The sequence below is a fragment of the Aethalodelphis obliquidens genome, unplaced genomic scaffold (assembly GCF_003676395.1).
Source record: "Aethalodelphis obliquidens isolate GAN/ISIS:26980383/991018 unplaced genomic scaffold, ASM367639v1 scaffold1, whole genome shotgun sequence".
NCBI classification, from domain to species: domain Eukaryota; kingdom Metazoa; phylum Chordata; class Mammalia; order Artiodactyla; family Delphinidae; genus Aethalodelphis; species Aethalodelphis obliquidens.
The window spans coordinates 42,431,901-42,454,217 of NW_020837945.1; the positions used below are offsets into that span (position 1 = coordinate 42,431,901).

At 35.7% G+C, this 22,317-nt stretch overlaps 1 protein-coding gene across 1 annotated transcript in view; it reads right to left on the bottom strand.

Annotated features, from left to right (window-relative positions):
- Positions 1-1,948: 1,948 nt before the first annotated feature.
- Positions 1,949-22,317, bottom strand: part of PROS1 (protein S) — a 57,377-nt gene continuing 37,008 nt past the window's right edge. Inside the window, exons 9-15 of the mRNA XM_027102803.1 lie at positions 21,634-21,749; positions 18,416-18,605; positions 12,908-13,075; positions 11,426-11,594; positions 7,727-7,875; positions 5,484-5,709; positions 1,949-2,414 (exon numbers count right to left, since the gene is read on the bottom strand). Of these exons, the coding sequence (XP_026958604.1) occupies positions 2,254-2,414; positions 5,484-5,709; positions 7,727-7,875; positions 11,426-11,594; positions 12,908-13,075; positions 18,416-18,605; positions 21,634-21,749 (1,179 nt within the window). The 3' untranslated portion in view covers positions 1,949-2,253. The remainder of the gene's footprint in view (positions 2,415-5,483; positions 5,710-7,726; positions 7,876-11,425; positions 11,595-12,907; positions 13,076-18,415; positions 18,606-21,633; positions 21,750-22,317) is intronic.

The following is a 22,317-nucleotide window of genomic DNA, read 5'->3' on the forward strand; positions in this document are numbered from 1 at the left end:
ACTACTTCCTTGCTTTTTTACACCACTGTAATTATCAATAGTTGCTTGCTGAAATTCATCAACCACAGTCCATGATGGTTATCAGGAGAGAAGCTACATCCAATAAGATTATCTAGGGCTTCCCTGGTGACGCAGTGGTTGAGAGTCCGTCTGCCGATGCAGGGGACACGGGTTCGTGCCCCGGTCCGGGAAGATCCCACAGGCCACGGAGCAGCTGGGCCCGTGAGCCATGGCCGCTGAGCCTGCGCGTCTGGAGCCTGTGCTCCGCAGCGGGAGAGGCCACAACAGTGAGAGGCCCGTGTACCGCAAAAAAAAAAAAAAGATTATCTAGCACAATTTCTGGCACATGTCAAACACTCAATACATGTTACTTTTGCTTTTCTTCTCTTTCTGAGCATCAGTCTACAACTCAACCATAACTATTAATCAAATATTTGAACTTTGTCTTTCCTAAAAAACTACTGTGCTGCATGAAGAGTTGCATGTATATTTTTGTAATTTTATGTTCTGTTCAAAGACGCGATAGAAAAGAGATATTATTCATATAAGTTTTAAAAATATCAGCAATTAATTATGTTTTACATGATGTAAAATATCTATAGTGGAAAAAGGTTTATCTTCTAAAACTGTCAGTGAAGCATCTGCTACATACCTAATGTGAATGGAAGGTTTGAGAGGGATAAAACTTCCACTTGAAATGCATTACCAGCAAGTACCTAGCAATCTTACCTCCTTACTTTAAAGATATGATATTACAAAGACACAATATTAACTGTGTCCCTCTGTGGTTATCCTCTCATTAAAATCTGTTCTAGTTTTCATAGTTCCTTTTGTTCTTCAACAATCACATTCTAGGAACTAACTCTGGCAACTGAAGTTTGATTCAGGAAAAACTATGAACATCCACATTACTCATTCTCTCATTCATTCTTTCCATCCTTAGGTTCTGCCTTTTCTAATCTATAGCTTGTGTGACCCACACAACCAAATTTAAGGAAAGTACCCATCCCAGGTTTCTACACGCATTCTAACACAATCTAGAATCTCATCCTCATAAAATCCAATTACTAAACAGTAAGATTCATGTGTTGCTCTCATGAAAATTTGTCCCACTTATTTTCTCATTCAGTAAAGCTACTGGTTCAAATGTGAAACCAGGTGAAAGAAAGATGAAGTCTTAGCTGGTTCCCCTGAGGCACTGTTTTGGAATAAAGCTTTAAGGGCTTCCACTTGATTCATACTTAATAAGCCAATGTCTCTTCTGCCTTCATGAGGAAAAAACGAAAACAAAAAAGTATCTGCTCTGATCAATAGTGTCACCAGCAAAGCCCATTAACAATTTCTCGGTAATAAAATAAAGTCTAACCTTTTTCTTTTCCTTTGTGCTCAAGTCAAGTTTCACTTGTTCACAGGGGGCCGCATGCTGAGGCCTCACACCTGCCCTTCAGACCAGAGTTCCTCCTAAGAAACAACCGTGCCAACACCTTAGTTTAGGGACCCATGTGCAGAAGCGCCGAGCAGGACCCTCAGTTCAAGATGGCGGCGGCGGGCCATGTGCAGAGATGCTGCGCCAGGCACTGCGATCTGGAGCGTGAGCAGCACAGCTGTGCCGCCCCGGGGAGAACCCCACCCCCTCCTGCTGAGATCCTTGTAAAGCAGCCCCGCCCACGGCCTGTCGGGAGAGCGTGTGCTGCGTGTGCTCTAGAGTGGGAGCTCCCACCTTTCCATTCTCTCATCAGAGAACAAAGCTTTCCTTTGCTTCTGAACCCAACTCAGTCTCCTTCTATTGGTTCAAGCTACACCAGGCAGAAGGTCCTTTATTGGGGACCGACTTGGGAGGGACTGGTAACAGTGGTATTTAGTCACGTGTACTTTTGTTTGGATTCCAACAAAGGTTTAACTTCCTTGCCTTCCACCCCACACACAAAAAAAGATACTTAAACACTAGTTCATGATGATAAAATTAAATTTTACAAACGTAAAAATGAAGAAATGTCATTTGTAGCAAAAAATTCAAATTAAAAATTTTTATAGGTTTCATTATTTAATCTCTAGACAGAACAGAATTTTTTTAATGCAATTTGTATCACAAGAGAATCTTGTTTTCTTGAAAAAGGACCTTTTTAAAATTCCAGCTTAAAGTACCACGAAATAATCAAGGTCTGCACATCACAGGGAAACCCTTCAGCTATTATTGAAACATAAGTATAATTACACACTGGAAAAAGATATTATCAGCAGAGAAAAGATGCCTTAAGTATTCTTTGTCTTTTTCCAAACTGATGGACACGAGTGAGCTCTGATATCATTATGTTTAGAAATGGCTTCATCCAGATCCAACTGTACACCATTAATGTTCACTTCCATACAGCCATTATAAAAGGCATTCACTGGTGTGGCACTGAATGGAACATCTGTAAAAACAGAATATTAAAATATTAGCCAGGATTAGCATCTTACTTGCTTATAGTTAGAGGAATTATTCAGACTGCCCATTTCCAACCAAAATTTAATTGCATATTAAGTGACTCCTGTGTATATAAGGTATTGTGCTTGGCACTGAATTCAGCATAGCATGAGTTCCTCTGATTGCGTAAACAGTTCCAGCCAAACCTTAGGTAAAGAAACATACTTTAAAAAGAGTAGAAAATAGCATATTCTTCCTTGTGATGTTCTACTTTATTATTTCCTCTTAAATCTGAGCAATAGTTTAAGCATTATTAAGTTATTTTTTCAACTCAAAATTATAGTTACTTGGAAATCTTTTTTAAATGCCACAATAAATATATCTCTTTTATTTTTGCTGGAATTCTATATTTTCCAAAGAAATAGTGTCTTGCTGAGCATACGATAGCAGGTCGTGATAGGGAATTCACTTTTATGTAATGTTTGGTGGTCTGAAAAATAACAATTTTAATAATACTTCAGTAAATAGGGCCTCTAGGCCTTTCTACACTTTACTCTCCTTATCAACCTTAATACTTAGGCGACACCCTTGGATTCCTAAGAACTGTGGTTCATCTTCAAAGCATCCATCTCTCTACTTGCTTCCTCTTTTTTTGGCATCTCACCTCCATAAATTTTAATCCCAATGGATATTCTTCAGCCCTTATTCTTCCTCCTCAGTGTCTTATGCAAAAAAATATATATATACTTCAAATGTCCCACTTCTAACTTGCCAATGTAGTGAATAAGTCCATACTTTTCTATGGGCTCATAGCATTTTTTAAGAAAACCTTTCAAGTCTGGCTGACTATCATAGGTTATACCACTGTTATAAATATCCTCAGAATCATCTATTTCCCCTGATTTTCAATTCATAACATGCAATTTAACACGTCTATTTTGCATAACAATCAACTTACCCATCCCATAGTTCACACTCTCAATGTCTCAATTTCCAGTTCTCCTCAATTTTTCCTCACTCTTTTTCTAAACACATCTTGCCTAAAGTCAGTTCTCAGTGCTGTTGCCAAAGTCCTGGAACCACTGAAATTCTGATATTTTCACTTCTTTTGAACTCTTTCATTGTTTGTTTGATTTCCTAAAATTGCATTCAACTAATTTGTGAATAAGGTAGTAGGTGGATTTCAATGCAGAATTCATTCATTTGAACTGTAATTTTACTTCCTAATAATTAATCACGTTAATGTAACTATGTATCTATATCTATCCATGGATCTATCAATCCATCGATTTATAACTTTTGCAGCCTATTTACTTCTTTTTTCTTTTTGTATATCTTGGCCACGCCGCATGGCTGGCAGGATTTCAGTTCTCCGACCAGGGACTGAACCCGGGCCATGGCAACGAAAGCACCGAATCCTAACCACTGGACCGCCAAGGAATTTTCCTACAGCCTATTTACTTCTATTCCCCCAAAACCCAGATAAAATTTCCATATATGGGAAATGAACACACTGAGCAGTTAAAGTAACTTAATGAAGGTTACTAGAAGTCTAGACATCAAACTCAGAATTCTCCCCATGAGAATAGCATGCAAATGGTATTTGAAAATGCTTCTAAAAAACTTTCTGCCTCAATTTTTTTGTCATTTAAAGAAAAGTGTTGATGGCAATTTTATGTTTTCCAATATTAACTATTTTTCCTCCAGTTTTCCCCATCTTGGTAAATGGAATCTTCACCCATGCAACTGCTCATGCCAAATACCTAAGAGCTTCTTTCAATCATTAATTTCTATTAACTTTGTTTCTCACATACATCTCCAATCTATTCATTGTATAGTATCTCCACTGCCATCACCCTAGTCCAGCAGCTTCCCCAGCTTCCTCATCTGCAAAATGGAGATAACAATAGTACCTACCTCACAGGACTACTTTAAATATCAAATGGGTTGATACAATTGAAGCACTCTGAACAACGCACAGACTGTTTATTATACACTAAATATGAACGATGGCTGTATCGTTGTCACTACTGTTATTATTACTGCTTCTCCATCTGAACTACTTCAGTAGCCCCCAACTCATCTCATCCACTTTTGTCTCCCACCTGTCCATCTCCATCCATTATGCAGGGAAATTCTTTTAAACTTCATTATTGATTGACCACTTCCTTGTCTAAAACTTGTTAATGATTCTCAAGGCTCTAATAATAAGATGCATGACCCTGAACCAGGTCTACAAACCTCCCACCCACCCACCCATTTCACAGCCTCCTCTTGCAGTACCATACTCCTTGCCCAATGTGCTCTCACCATACTGGTCTTCTATATATTCCTCAAGCATGTCAACCCCTTTCCATTTTGCCATGGACACTTTTACCTGCATACTACTAGTTCCAGTCTCCACCCTCATCACCTGGTTAACTTCATTTAATCCTTCAAATATCAGATTTGTATCTTATTGCCTTCTTCAGAGAGCTTGTTCCTGGCCCCCATAACCAGATCAAGCCTCATTTTCAGGCTCTAATAGTAACCCCTACTTTTCTTTCATAGAAGTTATGAAATCTTTTTTTTATATTTTCCTAATCACTTGTTTAATATGTACCTCTGCCGCTAGATTGTAAAGGTCTTAAGAGGAGAGATCATATCCATTTGTTTATTGCTGTGTCCCTACTGCCTGAGACATAGGTTCTTAATAATATTGGGTGACTGATGGTTGAATTGAAGAATAAATATTAAACTCAGAAGATAACTGTGAGGATAAAATGAAATAATAAATCATTTCTGGCTAGGATAGTCAAATGCAGCAAAGCTTGGTTAGTTTCAGTTTACCATTAAATAAATTAAATAAAAATGTACCAATAAAATGTTCATGCAAACCCCCAGAAAAAGAATAATGGATACTGGAATTTTCTCTTCCCTTCTGATGCCCCTTTACTCTAACTACATATGCTGTATATATATATATAGATAGATAGATAGACAGATAGATGCTGTTTTACTACAATTACATATTTAAAATACTATCAATTTCATTAAAAATATACTTTTTAAAACTGAAGAAAAAGTAAGAAGATACCTGGAAGGCCACCCAAGTAAGTGGCCACTGTTTCTTTCATTGCTTTGTTCAAGATGGCAAATTGTCTTTGAAAGTCTTCAGCGTGGAAGCTGTCTTTTCTATTTTGAGTCAACAGCTCCAAATTGTTTCTGTTGACTCTGATTTCCAGAAGGGATTGTTGATTAGAGCACAGACTTAGGGCCTCTATCCGAGCTATTACCATATTTTCAACAGATACCAGGATATCCTGAAGAACAGAGCAAAGACTCAATATAACAAGTACTAACGTTAATGCTGCTTAAGAGAGACTTTAGTTTGTGAAATTCAAAAACAGAATTTCAATGAGGTGGGGAAAAGTATGATAGAGCTTTCAAATTTATTTAAATGAAAAAACTACTATTATCGTAATCATAATTTTAAAATACACATTAGTTTTTAAAACTCCAGGTTTAGCTAAGATGTACATGTATAGCAGGTTCCGAAAATTCAATAAACTAACAGCATTGTCTCACTAACAATGGGAACCAAAGTAATGTCTTAAGCAATACATTTCTGTTTATGAGCCTTCCTAATTTCAAAACCTACATATGGAAAGGAAGGAGTTGAATCATTCTTTGTTGGGGAAAAGTCTTGGAAATTTTGAAGTGCTTTAGTAAGCACATGCCAGCAAGACTGAAAGGTTTATTTGTGCCACACAAGAAATCCTGTAGACTTGGGACAAATTTTATGAAGTCTCTGAGAAAGAAAAACCAGGATTGCCAGCAGTAAGTTACACAGTATTTACCAGAAGGTTCTCTCTCTCTCTATATATATATATATTTTTTTTTTCTGAACTTTTCAAACTGCTGATACACTAAATTACTCAACTTGTTGAGAGTCATCTATATATCTAGCTTCCCGGCGTGTAGAGGAAATATAAAAAGAGAGAAAAAATAAAATCAAAACGAGGGAGACGGTTGTTATGATGCTTCCCAGATGGTAGAAAGATAGTCTGAAGTGTTTACTTAGGAATCCAAGATACCAATGCTAAATGAAGCCTATACTTCCCAAATACAGCTTAGCTGAGGAAATCTGTTACTGTGTTATACACATGCATATCCTGAACTCAGGAAAAGTCAGCTGAGAAAATGTTCCAGAATGATCAATATTATGTGGAATAATGTTATGAAACGTTGTTCACAGATCATAAGAAGGCAATCTGACACACCAAAAAAAAAAGGGGGCTGTGGCCATGAAGACAAACACAGAAAAGATAAAATAAATATCAAAGACGTGGCACTTGTTAACCTCCTCTACCGTGTGAATGTAGTGTTGAAGGCAGGATTTCCATTTTGCTTAAAGAACAAAACAAACAAGCAAAAAAAAAAAAAGCTGAAACCCAAATGTAGCAAGCTCCTGTGGTCACTGGAGACAAAAGCTCAGCAGGATCTTTTTAGGTTGCTTACAGTTAACCAACAGAAACTGCCCCCATCCATCCTTTAAGTGGCAAGTAGCATCCCTTTTGATCACTACAGGCATTATTCAATTATATGTCTCTTTCTAAAAGCCACAGAGAGCATCCAAGCCAACCGCGGCACAAACGAAAGCTGCTTGCTGTAACTTGGAATCCCCCCACTGTGGATGACACAAGGACAGAACTATTAGCCTCTAATAGAAGTTGAATAATACAGATCTGATAACTCTCATGTTTTCTTTTATCCAAGAGTTTTTTCCTGTGCTTTCTCCTAATTTCAAGGCAGAGTTGCCAGCAGGAAGCCAAATAGACTGGTTTTAGTTTTCTGTAGTCTTTCCTAATTTACTTATGGGAGAAAAGATTAAGAGTGCCAGAAAACACAAAACATTATAATTAGGCACTGAACATTTCAGAGTGGATTGCAGTCAGACTCACTTCTATTTTGTTAATACATACAAATTCCCATGATACTTCAAAGATTCTGAATACGGGCAGATCTCTGGGTACTCAGAGAAGACTCCAAGCAACCTTTGTGTGAGTCTGCCTAATCGGAGCTATAGATGCAATAGGCTTTTCCATTCCCCCCTCCCATCCCTTTACTTCTTGGTTCAAACCTTGGAAATAAGCCAGCAAAAAAGTAACAATAATGAATATTTATTGAATCTTTAATGATGTGCTAGAGGCTGTGCCAAATAGCTTATATAAGTTATTTAATTTTCAAAATAGCACTTTGAGGTAAATACTGCAATTTTATCCATTTTACGGATTAAAAAAAAATTACAAACCAAGGATCATAAAGGTTTAAAGTTACCTGAAGCTCTTCAGTGGCGGAGTCCACCAAGGACAAGGCAAAGGGCACTGTGTTACTGGAAACCAAGGCCAACATAACACCGGTGCCCGACGATGGGCGAATATTCAAGGACACATTTACTTGCCAAGCCTCAGGATTGGATACATTCTCTGTTTAAACAATGAAACAGAAGCAGGATCAATGTCCTCCTAAGGTGCACCAGAAGGAATTAAGTATAATCTTATCAATACTCAAAGCCATCTTTGTGTGATACTAAAGATTTTAGTCCTCTTTTTCAATGATCTATATAACCAAGGCACAACAGAGCAAAAGAAAAACAGTTTTCAAGGCAGGCAAGAAACACAGATGGAGCCTCATCCTTTTGTTCTTCTTCCTACAACAGAATTCTGGATTGTGGTGTTCAGGATTACTACGATTTTTTCCATTTGCTCTTTAATAGCTCTTCCTTCTGTCTTATATATTCTCCCATGGTCAAATCTCAGAGTGGTTGTATTTTAAAGTACACATTAGAAGAAAGTTCAACACATTTATTGTACTATTTCTGAGGGAAAATTTGGGTATAGCTGCCACCCCCCGCCCCACTTCTCTTCCATATAGGGGTCAGATTAGAGCAGTGGGAAAGCAAAGTATGATTTCTATACATAGGGGTGTGGGATGGTGTAATGGTAGAGAAATACTCTGAAGCCAATAGTTAACTTTGAAATTCTAATAGGAGCTCTTGTGTGATTCTCTTATCATAATACTTAACATTCTTTCTCTTAATTACTATGTCAATTGTCTACCCAACTAGAGTGCAAGCTCTACATGTCTCTATCATCACTGTCTTCCTCAGCAGTCCCTTAACAAATATTTATTGAATTAATATGATTTCAAAATAGTTTGATTTCTGAAAATATTAGTTTACAATCTGAATGCAGTCTTCGTCATTCAACATAAAGTAATGTATAACAATAGCCCAAATACTACTTGGAGGCTTTAAAAAGGTGAATGTGAATGGAGAAAATAATTTTCCTTTAACAAGATGTTCTTCCATTTAGCCACATCTAATACTATAACATTTTTCACTATAATCCTTTAATTCCCACGCAAGAGAAAAAAAAAATATAATCATTTTGAAGTAAGTAAATTTACTCTAAGATATTAACAAACTCAAACTAAAATGAACATGTAAATGTACAGAAATTATAATGTAACATTAAATATTAATTATAAAGTAGGTCACTTTCATATTACCTGTGAAATAACTAATTACTTATGAAAGTAATTTCTTTCAGGTGCAATAAAACTCTTATTTTCATTTCCTTTCCAGAGATTTCTTTTTGTCCTTTGAACAAATTGTGGGCCTAGTTTTTGCCTATGTCCAGTCATCAACTCAATTTAAACTTTTTTTTTAAAAAAAACCTTCATATACAGAACAGAGCTAAAGTTAAAGACGTATTAATTTATGTTAGGAAACAGAAAGCACTAGTGTAAGATGCTTTCTTAAAACTGTATCAATAGTTTTTAAGGCTGAAAATAAAACATTTAAAATATGTTTTTTTCTTAAATCAGAGATATCAAATCAACACTACATTTATAATACAAAATGTTAGTAGCTCAAATAATGAACTCCTAAAACACAAAAAGACAGAGACGCCAATAAAATAATTAAGATACACAAATACCTAATAAACATATGGTGAGATATTCAACTTCAGTAGAAACTGGGATAATAATTAGAACTACAAGATTTAATTTTTCAACTCTCAAATTAGAAACAAATCCCAAGCATAAACTTTCTTCTCTTGGTAAAAGTACAAATTGATAAATCATCTTTGGAAGAGAATCTGATTGAACAGTAGGAATTATACCTTTGCATAACCTTTGATGGAGAGAATCTGAGATTCTCTCCTACAGAATTAATCACATGAGGGTACAAGGATAAATGTCCAAGGATATCCCAGAAGTATTATTTGTAAAGGTAAAAACCTGGGGTCGGTTTGGCAAGAGTTCCTGTTCCTATTAGACTACAGGAAACTGCGGAGAGTACTCGTTCCCATTCTTAAAACAACAAAAGACCAATTATCTATATAAGTACAACTTTTCTTGAACTATCACCAAGAGCCGAGGTTGCAGAACAACTGACTAGAAACCTAAAGGAAGACAGATACTTCGAGGGAGAAACAGGAGGAGAGTACTCTCTTACCCAAGGCAGACAACAAACACTGTACAATTTGGTAAAAAGCATGTAGGTAAAAATCTTAACAAAACGCTAAAGTCCAAGTAGGGGCTGGTGTGAGAATATAGAAGCCAGGGAAACTGCAAACACATGGGAAATTCATACCCATTCAAAGGATCTTACTGGGTGCTCAAGAGAAAAACTGGGAGAAGAGAAAGAGATTAGAGAAAGTTTCCTTCCTAGTACAAGCCCAAGGGGAGAGGAACAGCAAACTGCAGGAAAGGCACAAAGTCTCACCCAGATCATTCTTTGTCTGCTCTAAGCAAGACTTAAAGCATTAGGGGAAAGGCAGCAAAACCTTGTTGCTGTTAGGTCACATCAAAGTCCCATTGCACCTACAGATTAGGGAATGAAAATAGCAAAAAACAAAACAACAACAAAAAATCATTTACCCTGGGAAAGGAGCAGGAATACACCTTGAGTCCTGACCATTAGATATCTCCCTTACTGGTGGGCAGGAGGGGGGATAGTGGAAAGTCCACACCCCTGAGACACAGGAATGTTGACACCTGTCTAAGACTGAATCTGCACCAGAACATTAGAGAATGCTCCTCTGACCCCCAGACCCCTCTAAATTGCTAGCAAATGTCAAGTAACAACTAAGAGCACTTCTGGGAGTGAAACAAGACCAGAGAGAGACACTTTCTTGAGGCAAATGAAAGCAGTATCTAAAGCTGAGGGTGGATCAGTTATTAAGAAAAATCCTCTGGCCGCTACCCTAAGCACAAGGTATATTAAAGGAATTTGAAGGGTAGTCATGGAAACAAGAAAACCGAAGCAGCTCAATTCTTGACTAGATTGATTCAAGTCCCCTCATTAATTGTCTAGCAAAAGGAGAGCTGTGCTCATCTCCAAATGTAAATATTATTTATCTCAGTCTCTACTGTTTTATCTGACACCCACCTTTAAACAAAAATTATTAAATGCAGAAGGAAGCATGGAAAAATGACCCACAGTCAAGAGAAAAAGCAATCAATATGACCAGATTTAGATATGACACAGATATTGGAACTGTCAGACAAGGAATTTAATTATGATTAATAAGTTGAAGGCTTGGGTGGAAAAGATGGACAACACGCATGAACAGATGGGAAATTTTAACAAAGAGGTTGATGTTTTAGGAAAGGATTAAATGGAAATGCTAGAAATAAAGATGAATACCTTTGATGCATTAATCAGTAGACTCAATACAACTGAGAAACTGGTGAACCTTAAAACAGGTAAATTTAATTTACCCAAAATTAATCAGATTATGTGCCAATAACCTTTAAATAACAACATAAGCATATTCAACTCCATTTTTTCTCCCAATATACTTGGAAAAATTCTATTAAAAATATATAACAGTATGAATAAGCCTAACACTATATCTGGCACATAGTAAGTACTCAACAATGTTTACTGAAGGAATTATTGCTGTTTGTTAATGAATAAATTTAAACAGTAATGAGAAAAGAAAGATAAAATGGGAAATCACTTACTATAATCTATGCTAAATTGAGCAACTCCAGAACCAGGATAGTAGGAACCCTTCTCCACAGTGACAAGACAATGCTTATTTTGTTTTTCTTGAATGATTTCCTTTACTCCTGAAGCTCCTTGATTCATCAAATTCCAGCCTCGAATACATCCATCTAGACGAGGGTTAATCTAACAATTGAAAATATAGATCAATGAAAGCATTTTAAACTTTAAAAAGACAGACTCATAAATGAAGTGGCTTAATTGATTATAAGATATAGGTTTTCATTTAGAGGCAAAATTCTTTCTTTGATGACATTTTAAAGTATTTAACATATTTTGAATTTTATCTAAATTTTGTTCAAGGTGTCCTTCAGATGGACAGTCTTTTTCAGTAAAAGTGAGCTTATGCCATCAGAGACCTCCACTGGGATCCTAATGATTTTTAACACCTCAAGCCCCACCTGCCTCTTCTGCATCATCCAGCACTAACTCTTCTGCTCCCGAGTTCCATATATGCTTCTAACTGTGCCCCTGAGTTCTAAGCTGCTTTCTGTTTTTCTTTAACTGCATTTACAACTAGGTTTGTCTTGCCGTCAGATACTAAGCCTCTTCAGGAACAAAAGTGTTTGCATTCTTCAGTCTCACCAAAGCAACCAGCCACATTCAAGACATGCAGCCATTTCATAAATAGTTGATTCTTTTTGAATAATTTATTTTACTTTTTAAATGTCTTGATTTATCAATTTCAAAGGACAGGTATATTCACTCTGACATGAGTTAACTAATTCAGGTTTTATATCACATCACAGAAATCTTTTAAAAGCTAAGGTAACTGAAAGATGGATACAAAATGGTCAATATTTAAGTTAAATCAGCAAGTGTAAAATTGGCAGACCCATGACTTCAAATGAAAAATTTAAAACTCTTCAAGGTCATTGATTAGTCTCCTTCATGAAACCTTTTCCATGGTAGTTAGTCAAATACCACATACAGAAAATCACCTGTTATATCTAACTTCAATTTATGACAGGCTGCAGTTATATTCCCACCAAAGATTTTTCTATTTAAAACATTCCACCTCATGTGCTATCCTTATCTCCCAAATTTTAGTCCTAAAACAGACCTAAGAAAGTTCTTTGACAGGCTTCTACAAAATCATGTAATTTTGGACTTAAATATATGTATTTATATGTTTAATGGCTGAGTATGGACTATTATAATGTTAACGTTGAACGGATACTCGGAGAATTTTTGAAAATCTACTTCTCCATGAGTAATGCTGGGAATTTAAATGGGCTCAAAAACACTACATTCATTTTCTTATTTCCTTAATATAATTTCAAGGGTTGATAATGTTATTTTTCCATGTTCAATTCAAGTTTTCACAGTTGGTATGTTCAACAAAATAACTTCATTTGACTCTCAGAAAAACACATTTTCAAATCTATTACAGATGAAGGAATTCATCCATGATGAATGATATAAGCTTGGATCGTTACCGGTCTAATGAGTGCATTCTCCACTTTCCGAGGTATTCCTGCAAAGTATACTTTGGTTTCTAGAAACCCATTGGTAGGCTTAAAAAGGCTTTCAGGTTTATTTATATTCATTACAGCTTCTTTAGCTATTTTTACACTAATACTCTGTTCTAATTCTTCCACGGAGACCTATAATTAAAAAGACAAAAATTATCAAACAACCAAACATTACTGCATTTCATTTGAAACACCACGATTGAAAAATCCTGTTATTATTCCAGTATATAATTTTCCAAAGTAATCATTTTACTGTACTTGTTAATTTGTTCCAATACATTTGAAATGTCACATTAGTATAAAGGTGATAAAAATGTGTTTTAGTGTGGTAATTCTTGATCGAAAATTAAATCAATACCATATTTTAAAGTTTAAAAATCAATATTTTTCTATTATATTTAAACACCCATTTATAATAATATCTTTCAACACCAGTGTGCCATAAAATTAACAGTTTAAAAAAAGAAAGTGGGGGCTTCCCAGGTGGCACAGTGGTTGAGAGTTCGCCTGCCGATGCAGGGGACACGGGTTCGTGCTCTGGTCCGGGAGGATCCCGCATGCCGCGGAGCAGCTGGGCCCGTGAGCCATGGCCGCTGAGCCTGCGCGTCTGGAGCCTGTGCTCCACAGCGGGAGGGGCCACGGCAGTGAGAGGCCCGCGTACTGCAAAAAAGAAAATCTTAGAAAACTTTTAAGCGCCCTTATTTTGCATTTGTCTGATAGTATAAATATGAAATCAATAAGGTAAATAAATTTTTAATATAAATTAAGAGAAGTTAGTACATTCAGTATTCTGTTCATTATGCACAAATTATATTTTATTTCAAAATTCAAAAATAGTTGAGGTCATAAGAAAGCACATTAAATTAAATTGGTTTTCTCCAATTTTGAAAGTAGTTTGGATTTCTAAAAACGGTTGGAAGTAGTGGTAACCAACAATTAAAAAAAAAAAAATCTTCCCTGGACTTCCCTAGTAGCCCAGTGGTAAAGAATCCCCCTTCCAATGCAGGGACCGAGGGTTTGATCCCTGGTCGGGAAACTAAGATCACCACATACCGCAGGGCAACTAAGCCCAGACGCCACAACTATTGAGCTTGTGAGACTCAACAAGAGCCTGCGTGCCGCAAACTACAGAGCTCACGGGCTCTGGAGCCCGCGAGCCACAACCAGAGAGAGAAAACCCGCGCGCTGCAAATAGAGAGAAGCCCGAGCGCCGCAACGAAGAGACCGCGCGCCTTAACAAAAAGATCCCACATGCCTCAACATAGATCCCGTGTGTCGCAAATAAGACGTGTTGCAGACAAAAAAATAAGGAAAATAAATAAATAAATATATTTAAAAAAAATCTTCCCATAAAGGCAACTTGAAGAACCATTGCTGCAATCTCCTTATGTAAAACTGTAGGACTCAAAATGCAAACTCTTCGTTTACTTATCAATCAGGAAAGCCAAACAATAGGCATATTAAAGCACTACTACAGGAAGGAAAAATCTATGCTCTAAAGTAAATAAAATAAATTTGGTAACATTTACAGATTTAAAGTTGGTCAAGGCTCTGTCCTTAATATAACCAGTCACCATCATTTTATTCTAATGATTATTCCCTCCTTGAAAGATGTTCTTAACTTAGCCTCCAGGACCTCCGTCTGGCTTGCTTCTCCTCACACCCCTTCTCAGTCTTCTTTGCTGGATCCTCTTCTTCTCAACCTCTATAATAAGCCCCAGAGTTCATCCCTCTAGTCATGCAAATATTTTTAAAGGGGGCTTTATTGCCCCACTCTAGGGCAAATTTGGGGGTGGTGGGCACTTTTAGTTTTCACAGTAAGTGGTATGCTGACACTGCAAGATGCTAGACACACCCTGCAATATGCAGGATAGTCATGCAAAATAAATAATAAAATATCCAATATCCTACAAATTTTCTGAACCTTCCTAGTAGATATTCATGTAGGGTATACTCATGCTTATAATTACCTGTGCTTGTGTGTAATATAAACACTAAATATCTGTTGTACCACTTCAGCATTCACTGAATTTTTCAAGAATGTAATAATCTTGTAAACAAAGAATAGACTGATGCTTGTTTTGTTTGGATCTTTATCAAGATTTTCTCACCATTTTGGAAAATTACTATTACTAATGGCAATACCATTTATGCACTTATGGTTTTTCAGTTGCCAATACAACACCCCCAAGCATGTCTTCAGTTGTAGCTTTCATGTTATTCTATGTATAGGAGTAAGCTTTGACAAATATTATACTTGAACTTGAGCATTTACATATGGAAATACATATTACTTTCTAAAAATTATTTTCTTTTTTATATAATTATTAGAGCATTATATTGGATGTGATAGAGTTTAAAACGACAGATTGACAATAACCAATCTCAGGGCCTTTAAAGCCCTCTTTATGCTGAATACCAAAAAGTTTTTATCTACCTTAAATTGAAAGCTGGACTTTAAAAATATATACAGAATCTGACCACTTCTCACCACTCCCACTATCAACACTCCAGTCAAAGCTGCCATCTTCTCTCCACTGTGTTATTGCCATAGTCTCCTAACCCCACATCCTATTCTGTCCTTACTCTCTACTGTCTAGTTTCCACAAAGCCATTAGGTCCTAACCAGGATTATCTTTTAACATGTAAATTAGATTATGTCACTTCTCAAAATCATCTAAGTTAGCCTAAGACTCTGTATTTGCTGTTCACGTGACAGAATTATCTTCCCCCAAAAAGTTCTCCAGTCTTGTGTCCTCAAGTCTCTTTCTAACGTAATCTCATCAGAGATGGCTTTCCTGATTCCATATGCACACGCACCATCATCATTCTCTATTGCCTGGCCTTGCTTTTCTTTTTTCTCATAGCATTAATCACTATCTGACATGTCTATTTGTTGATGCATTTGTGGTTTTCATCTCACCACCACAATGCAAGCTCCATTAGAGCAGGGACTTTGTTTTATTCACTGTTGTATCCCCACCACCTAAAAGAAGAAATAGCACATAAAGTGCTCAATAAATATTTTGTTGAATAAATGAAATTATTATACAAATTATATATTTCCCACCAATATTAGGATTATACCCAACTATGAAATATAATAATCACTTACAAAGTAGCAATATTTATTCCTACAGGTTGTAGCCATTCTAATGACTTAATCATTACACATTCAATTTTTTAAATCTGAATTACAAAACAATTCTGTTATATGCTTTAATTCTAATTTCTTATTTTTAAAGTATTTTATTTAAAATTTTAAAATAATCCATAGTCCAGTTTACAGATTAATTTAACTTAACCACTTTGTCATTAATTAAAATTAAAATACTTATTTAAAGCATTTATTTATTTGAAATAATTTCTGTGCTGCATAAATTTCTTTGAAACAGTATATAATTCTTTAATAAATGATCAGGATTAAAAGCTAGTAAAACTACCATGCTCGGGGACGTAAAATGCATAAATTGTTACAATATTGAATTACAATTTAAAGAAAAACAGCCAGCACCAAGTTTATTACCAGAGTCAAGTTTTTCTCTGACTTGCTTATTGTTCTTAAACTTTATTTTTTATATAAACTTGTATTCAGTTTATAGAGGGAGATTTTAATGTAAGTGTTTTAGTTAAAACATGGGCATATCATTAAATAATAGTTTCTTTTTAACAAGAATCATAAACATAGGAGACAAATAAATGAAACTGAACAGCTACCTTCCATCCATCCCGAATCCTGTCTCTTTTTATTTATTTATTTTTTTGCGTACGCGGGCCTCGCACTGTTGTGGCCTCTCCCGTTGCGGAGCACAGGCTCCGGAAGCGCAGGCCCAGCGGCCATGGCTCACGGGCCCAGCCACTCCGCGGCATGTGGGATCTTCCCGGACCGGGGCACGAACCCGTGTCCCCTGCATCGGCAGGCGGACTCTCAACCACTGCGCCACCAGGGAAGCCCTCGAATCCTGTCTTTAATAATATCACTCATGAACAGTTCTTTAATAAACACTACTTGCAACTCATGATAACTTCACAGATAAATATTTACCTTCTTCTTTATACATATTATATCCTACCTAGAAATTTATCTAAATTCACCTTCAAACAGCTGATATTTTCAATTTGTATAAACTCATTAGAAAAAATTCTGTTCACTCTCTTTTGCTGCAAAAGTGATTTTAGCAGTTTTAGATAGGTGATTTAGGGACGTTAGGCATTAAAATGTATTCTGCAGCACATTGGAGGTATAGCTGTATGCATCAAATATTCTAGATAGAGATATAGTAGGAAAGATGTAGTAACAAAGATACACTAATAAGCATTAGAAGTCAGAGAATTTTAGTGACTTCTCTGACAGTTGCATTTGATCTTGTGAAGACACTATTCTTTTAGAGTTAGGAGCCCAAAATCCATGGCTGCCAAAAGACAGACAGCCCCCTTTTCGGTGAACCATATCTGCACCCAACTGTTCTTTATTACCACCTTCCTGTAACATATTTCACATTATATTGTATTAGTTCATAATGCAGCATCAGCTACTAAACTGTGAGGTACTAACCTCGAGCAAGGACAAACTCTTGCTATAGTTTTAGAGCCTTGAACTCAGGGATGTAGCACTTTAAACATGCTCACTAAAAGCTTATTGAGTATATGACTGCAAGAGTGGATAAATATAAGAATGAAATAATTTAGTGATGACTTTACATGGCTGCTCAACATGGACCTTTTGTCAGTTCCCACAGGCTTAGGTAGTGTCTGTTTGGGGCACAACATTCTTCTCTCTGCTCTTCTCTGCTGAAAGCAGCATTGATTTAATTACAGAAAGGAATTCTCCCCTCTGTGGACTAACAGTAATCCCTTCTCCAAGTAATTCCTTCTCCAAGAAAAGTTCCATTTTAATACAGTAAATTAAAGTGCTGTTCTTGATTATTAAAATAAAGACTCACTTTTAGGGATTATCTAAAAATGCTAGTTTCTAAGCACTATAATTGGTACCAGCTAGTGTATCCTGTTTGTACAAACTGATTATACCTACATGATAATATTTAAAATTAAATTAAATCTTTTATTTTGTTACTATGTGTATTTCTCTTTTACATTAAAAATATTGATGGCTATCCAGTGTAGTTGTCCTTGATCAGTGTTGTCTTAGAATAACCCCTGACCTATAGGAGCAATATCACTGTTCACCCAGTGACAGTCACTAAAAAAAGGTAAAAAGTTAAGGACAGAGTAGTTGTCTTTAACAAAGCAAATAACTGAAAACAACTTCAGTTATGGGAAATCTGCAATACATTGAGAGATAATAACTTCTCAGGCTGTTTCAGGGATTTACAGCATGTAGAATATACTTCACACAACATCAGATAAACCCAAAATTATTTTGCTTTGGTATCACTATTAAAAAAATGATCAATGATTTTATACAAATTGCATCAAAGTGGAAAGATTCTTTATGAATTCAGCAAAACGTACCATATTCCATAAACCATCATTAATAACTTTGCCTCCAGTTGTGACTTTGGCTGTATATTCATTCTTAAACTGAATTTCAATCTTGCCCTCACGAAGTGCAATCAGGAACCAAGCTGAGTGATCAGAAGATTCTGCATACAGGATAACACCTTCTGAATCATATGTCCGGAAATCAAATTCAGCTGAAAATCTAAACAATGGACAAAGAGAGAGCCTTAATAGTAAGAAATATTGAAGACTATGTTATTCTTTTTTTTTCTTGTACTGGCAAACAGCAATACGTTGAAAGAGTCAACTCTTTCCCTGGAAAAAATAAAAGAGAAGGGCAGGACTAAGCTGTTCTTGTATTATCTCTGGCTCCATGTGTGTTTAAAATCAAGTTATTATACCTTCTTGCTTATTCGTGGAATCTTTTTTCCCAATGAAAAGATGCTTTGATAATTTTTCATCTTTTGGCATTTGTTTTGAAGGCAGTCTTTAAAATGCTGGAATACTCATGTACAAATATTAGGCATATTGTCTCTCTCCTGGAGCCTTTTATACACTATGTAATCTGACATTAAGATTCCTTTTTTTTTTTTTTTTTTTTGCTGTATCCATACGTGATTAGTAAAAGATGTTACAATTCCATGATTGAAGTTTATCCATCAAAAACATATTTTCCTATGATTTCATATATGTCAGGAAGGAATCAGTCACAGAGATACACAAGGTAGTATCTGGATGATTGCAAGCTTAATTAAGACTTCATGTGTGGTAAAGGAAGGTAAAGTCAAAGACTTTTAAATGTATCTGTTCATTTAATTTCAAAAGCTCCCCCAAACTCTAATTGCATAAATTACTATACTAGAGTACATGGAAGGAGAGCTTAAAAGATATAGTCATGCGTTTGGGGCTATCTGAGCTCTGATAACACCTGTTGCTGTTAAGACTCTGCACATATATGTATGTAGCTACTACAGGGGAGGAAAAAATCTTAAGTATGCTGGACTAAAAAATAATATATATCAATTCAGTGCCCTTAGGATACTTTAATGAGAATTAGCATTAAAGTTTCCAAGGAACCAGCAAAGCAAAATGACTGAAAAAAGATAAACAGGGAATAGGAAAAATAGTTGTATAACTATTAGTCATCTGAGTTAAGTTAAAATAAAGGAAATTTAAGTTAAAAAATCAAGAATTCAGATAATTACTAAATAAGGCAAGAAAGAATTCCACACTCTTTCTTATTCCACATATAATAGTATAGTGATAGAGGCACCACTTGCAATGGGGCACAAATCTACCTCAAATGGAACAAAGAAAAGGTGATAGGGCTTCCCTGGTGGCGCAGTGGTTGAGAGTCCGCCTGCTGATGCAGGGGACACGGGTTCGTGCCCCGGTCCGGGAAGATCCCACATGCCGTGGAGCAGCTGGGCCCGTGAGCCACGGCTGCTGAGCCTGCGCGTCCGGAGCCTGTGCTCCGCAACGGGAGAGGCCACAACAGTGAGAGGCCCGTGTATGACAAAAAAAAAAAAAAAGAAAAAGAAAAAGTGATAGAATAAACTTTTTAGTCCTTAGAATTCCAAGAAAATATTACAAAGAGGTAAATGTGGAGTAAAGTATGTTGGGTAGATAACAATGTAGTAGGAATTTACTGAACTCATATTAAAAAGAACCATTTTGCTTCGAGTAGGGACTTCTATTCTCTTTCATATTCATCACATTTTGCTGATGTGAAGCATTATTATCTTGCCAAAATCCAAATCTATGTACTCTCAGGATCTTATAGAAGTTCATCCTATTATGGAGATAATTTCCTTCTCTTTGTAAAATCATGCTAAACCAGTCATTCAAAGAGTCGTGTTCTGCACATTTTCTGTCTGGAATACATCAGCATACTGACTCATTATATTGGGGAACAATTCGTTCTTTTTCAGAAGTATTGTAGAGTGAAAAAAGTGAATCTGCTAACGTTGAGGTAGGGTAAGTATTTGATCATGGGAAACAGAGCTGAAGGAATTTGCAAAAAAAGAAAAAAATATATAAAAGTGTTAGCTGTTCTTTGTGTTCGTTACACAGGTGGCAGCTTATAAAAATTCATCAAGCTTACATGTAAGATACATGTATATTTCTATGTGTGTATATATATATATTTATAATACTTCAATAAAAAGTTTAAACAAATAATAAACAAATAAATACTGAAAGAAATAATTGATCCAATTTGATCCAATGTTACAGCCCAAGCATTTGTGAATTGTGAAAAATGAATACCTCCGAAAGTGCCTGAAGGTATGTAATAATGAACTCTTCTCTCTCATTCTCATTACTCTCATAGCAAGGAAAGGTTGTCTACAATCAAATCACTAGAAGATATTATTTGCTCTGAGATGTTAAAGGGGAAAACCACAACTTGGGGGAAACGAGAGTGTCAAAAGAGCACAATTAAATCAGTGAATAAATTTCAATGTTCCTTAATGGTAAAATTTCTATGGATTGAGTTGAATTATTTAATGAATAATCACTCATATATCTAATGAATTAAATATTCATGCTTATCTAATTAAAATATTTTAAAATTTGTACTCTATAATCAGTCTCAAATGTTTCCTTTCCATTATTCCAACAAAATTCTGAAATTCTTTTCCTAGTTCCAACAATGTATGGCTCTGAGAAAATTTAATAATTAGAGTCATGACTCAAAAATAGAAGAAATTACTCCCTCCCAAAAGTCAGCCTAACTACAGGAACGGCAGATAAAGTACCCAGATAGTCAACTAAAATCATGTGATGCATTCCTTTAAAATACTACTTAAGCAATCATATATAGTTTCCTTAATAATTATGAATATAACTATATTCTAAAAGAAGTATTTTGAATATTTCTCATTACTTAATTTTTAACAACATGTATAAAGAAAGAAAATTTCACAAATACATTAAATCTACTTTCCCAGCTTCTTAGTAAATATGTATTCACTAGAAAAGGAAGAACTATGGATTAAGATAAAATGATCATTGGAGAAAATCAGCCTAGAACGACCCCAAATGATTCAAGCATGAAAATTACGTGTAAAGATAAAAATGAACTTTGGGGTACCTCATATCATCTGACTGATAATATACCTAACTTATCTGATAATAAAATTTCATACATTTTAAACCTTTCAGTCACTTCTTTTCTTATGTCCTGACCTGCTTATCTCTAGAAATTATCATTGACATTGGTATCTCACCTGGTGATTTCCGGCAAACGAAATTTTAAATACAAAACAACCCCTACAAACTGCTCTGCCAAGTAAAGCAATTCATAATTTTTGTCAAGGTTCAAAGGAAGACACACTGGAACAGCCTGGAGAAAAGGCAACAAAACAAACAAAAAGCATAGGTTACTGCTTGGTGTTTGTGTCAGGGTATCATCTTTTCTCTATTTCCTAGTGTTCTTGTCAAATGTATCCTCTGTGATACACTAAAATAAATTAAGACCACCCATGGTAATAATAAAGCAATATCTTTTACTTCCTTGTATAGTCCATCAGTATAATCTCCAAGAATACACGTTTTAAAGTCTTATTCAGCCAAAATTTTTCTGAGCAAAAATTTGCTATCTAGATAGTAAAGGGAATGCTGGAAAACCGGAATGGGTTAAATATAAAGTAAGATATCACTGTAATCTCCAAGGAATTCACCAAAAAAAAAGTGATTTAGAGTCATCTGATGTAACATCAAGGTTTTTTCCTTCTAAGAGCAAAAACAAATATTAAAATGGAATGGTTTTTAAGGGAGAAGTTCTTGGGCATACATACAAGGATATTCTGGGGGGAACTGTGTAAACAGCACTGTATTAAATCTAAGTCCAGAAATAATATCTCATTTCCTCTTAGAACTTCCATAAATCTATTCCAAGGTAGATGGTAATG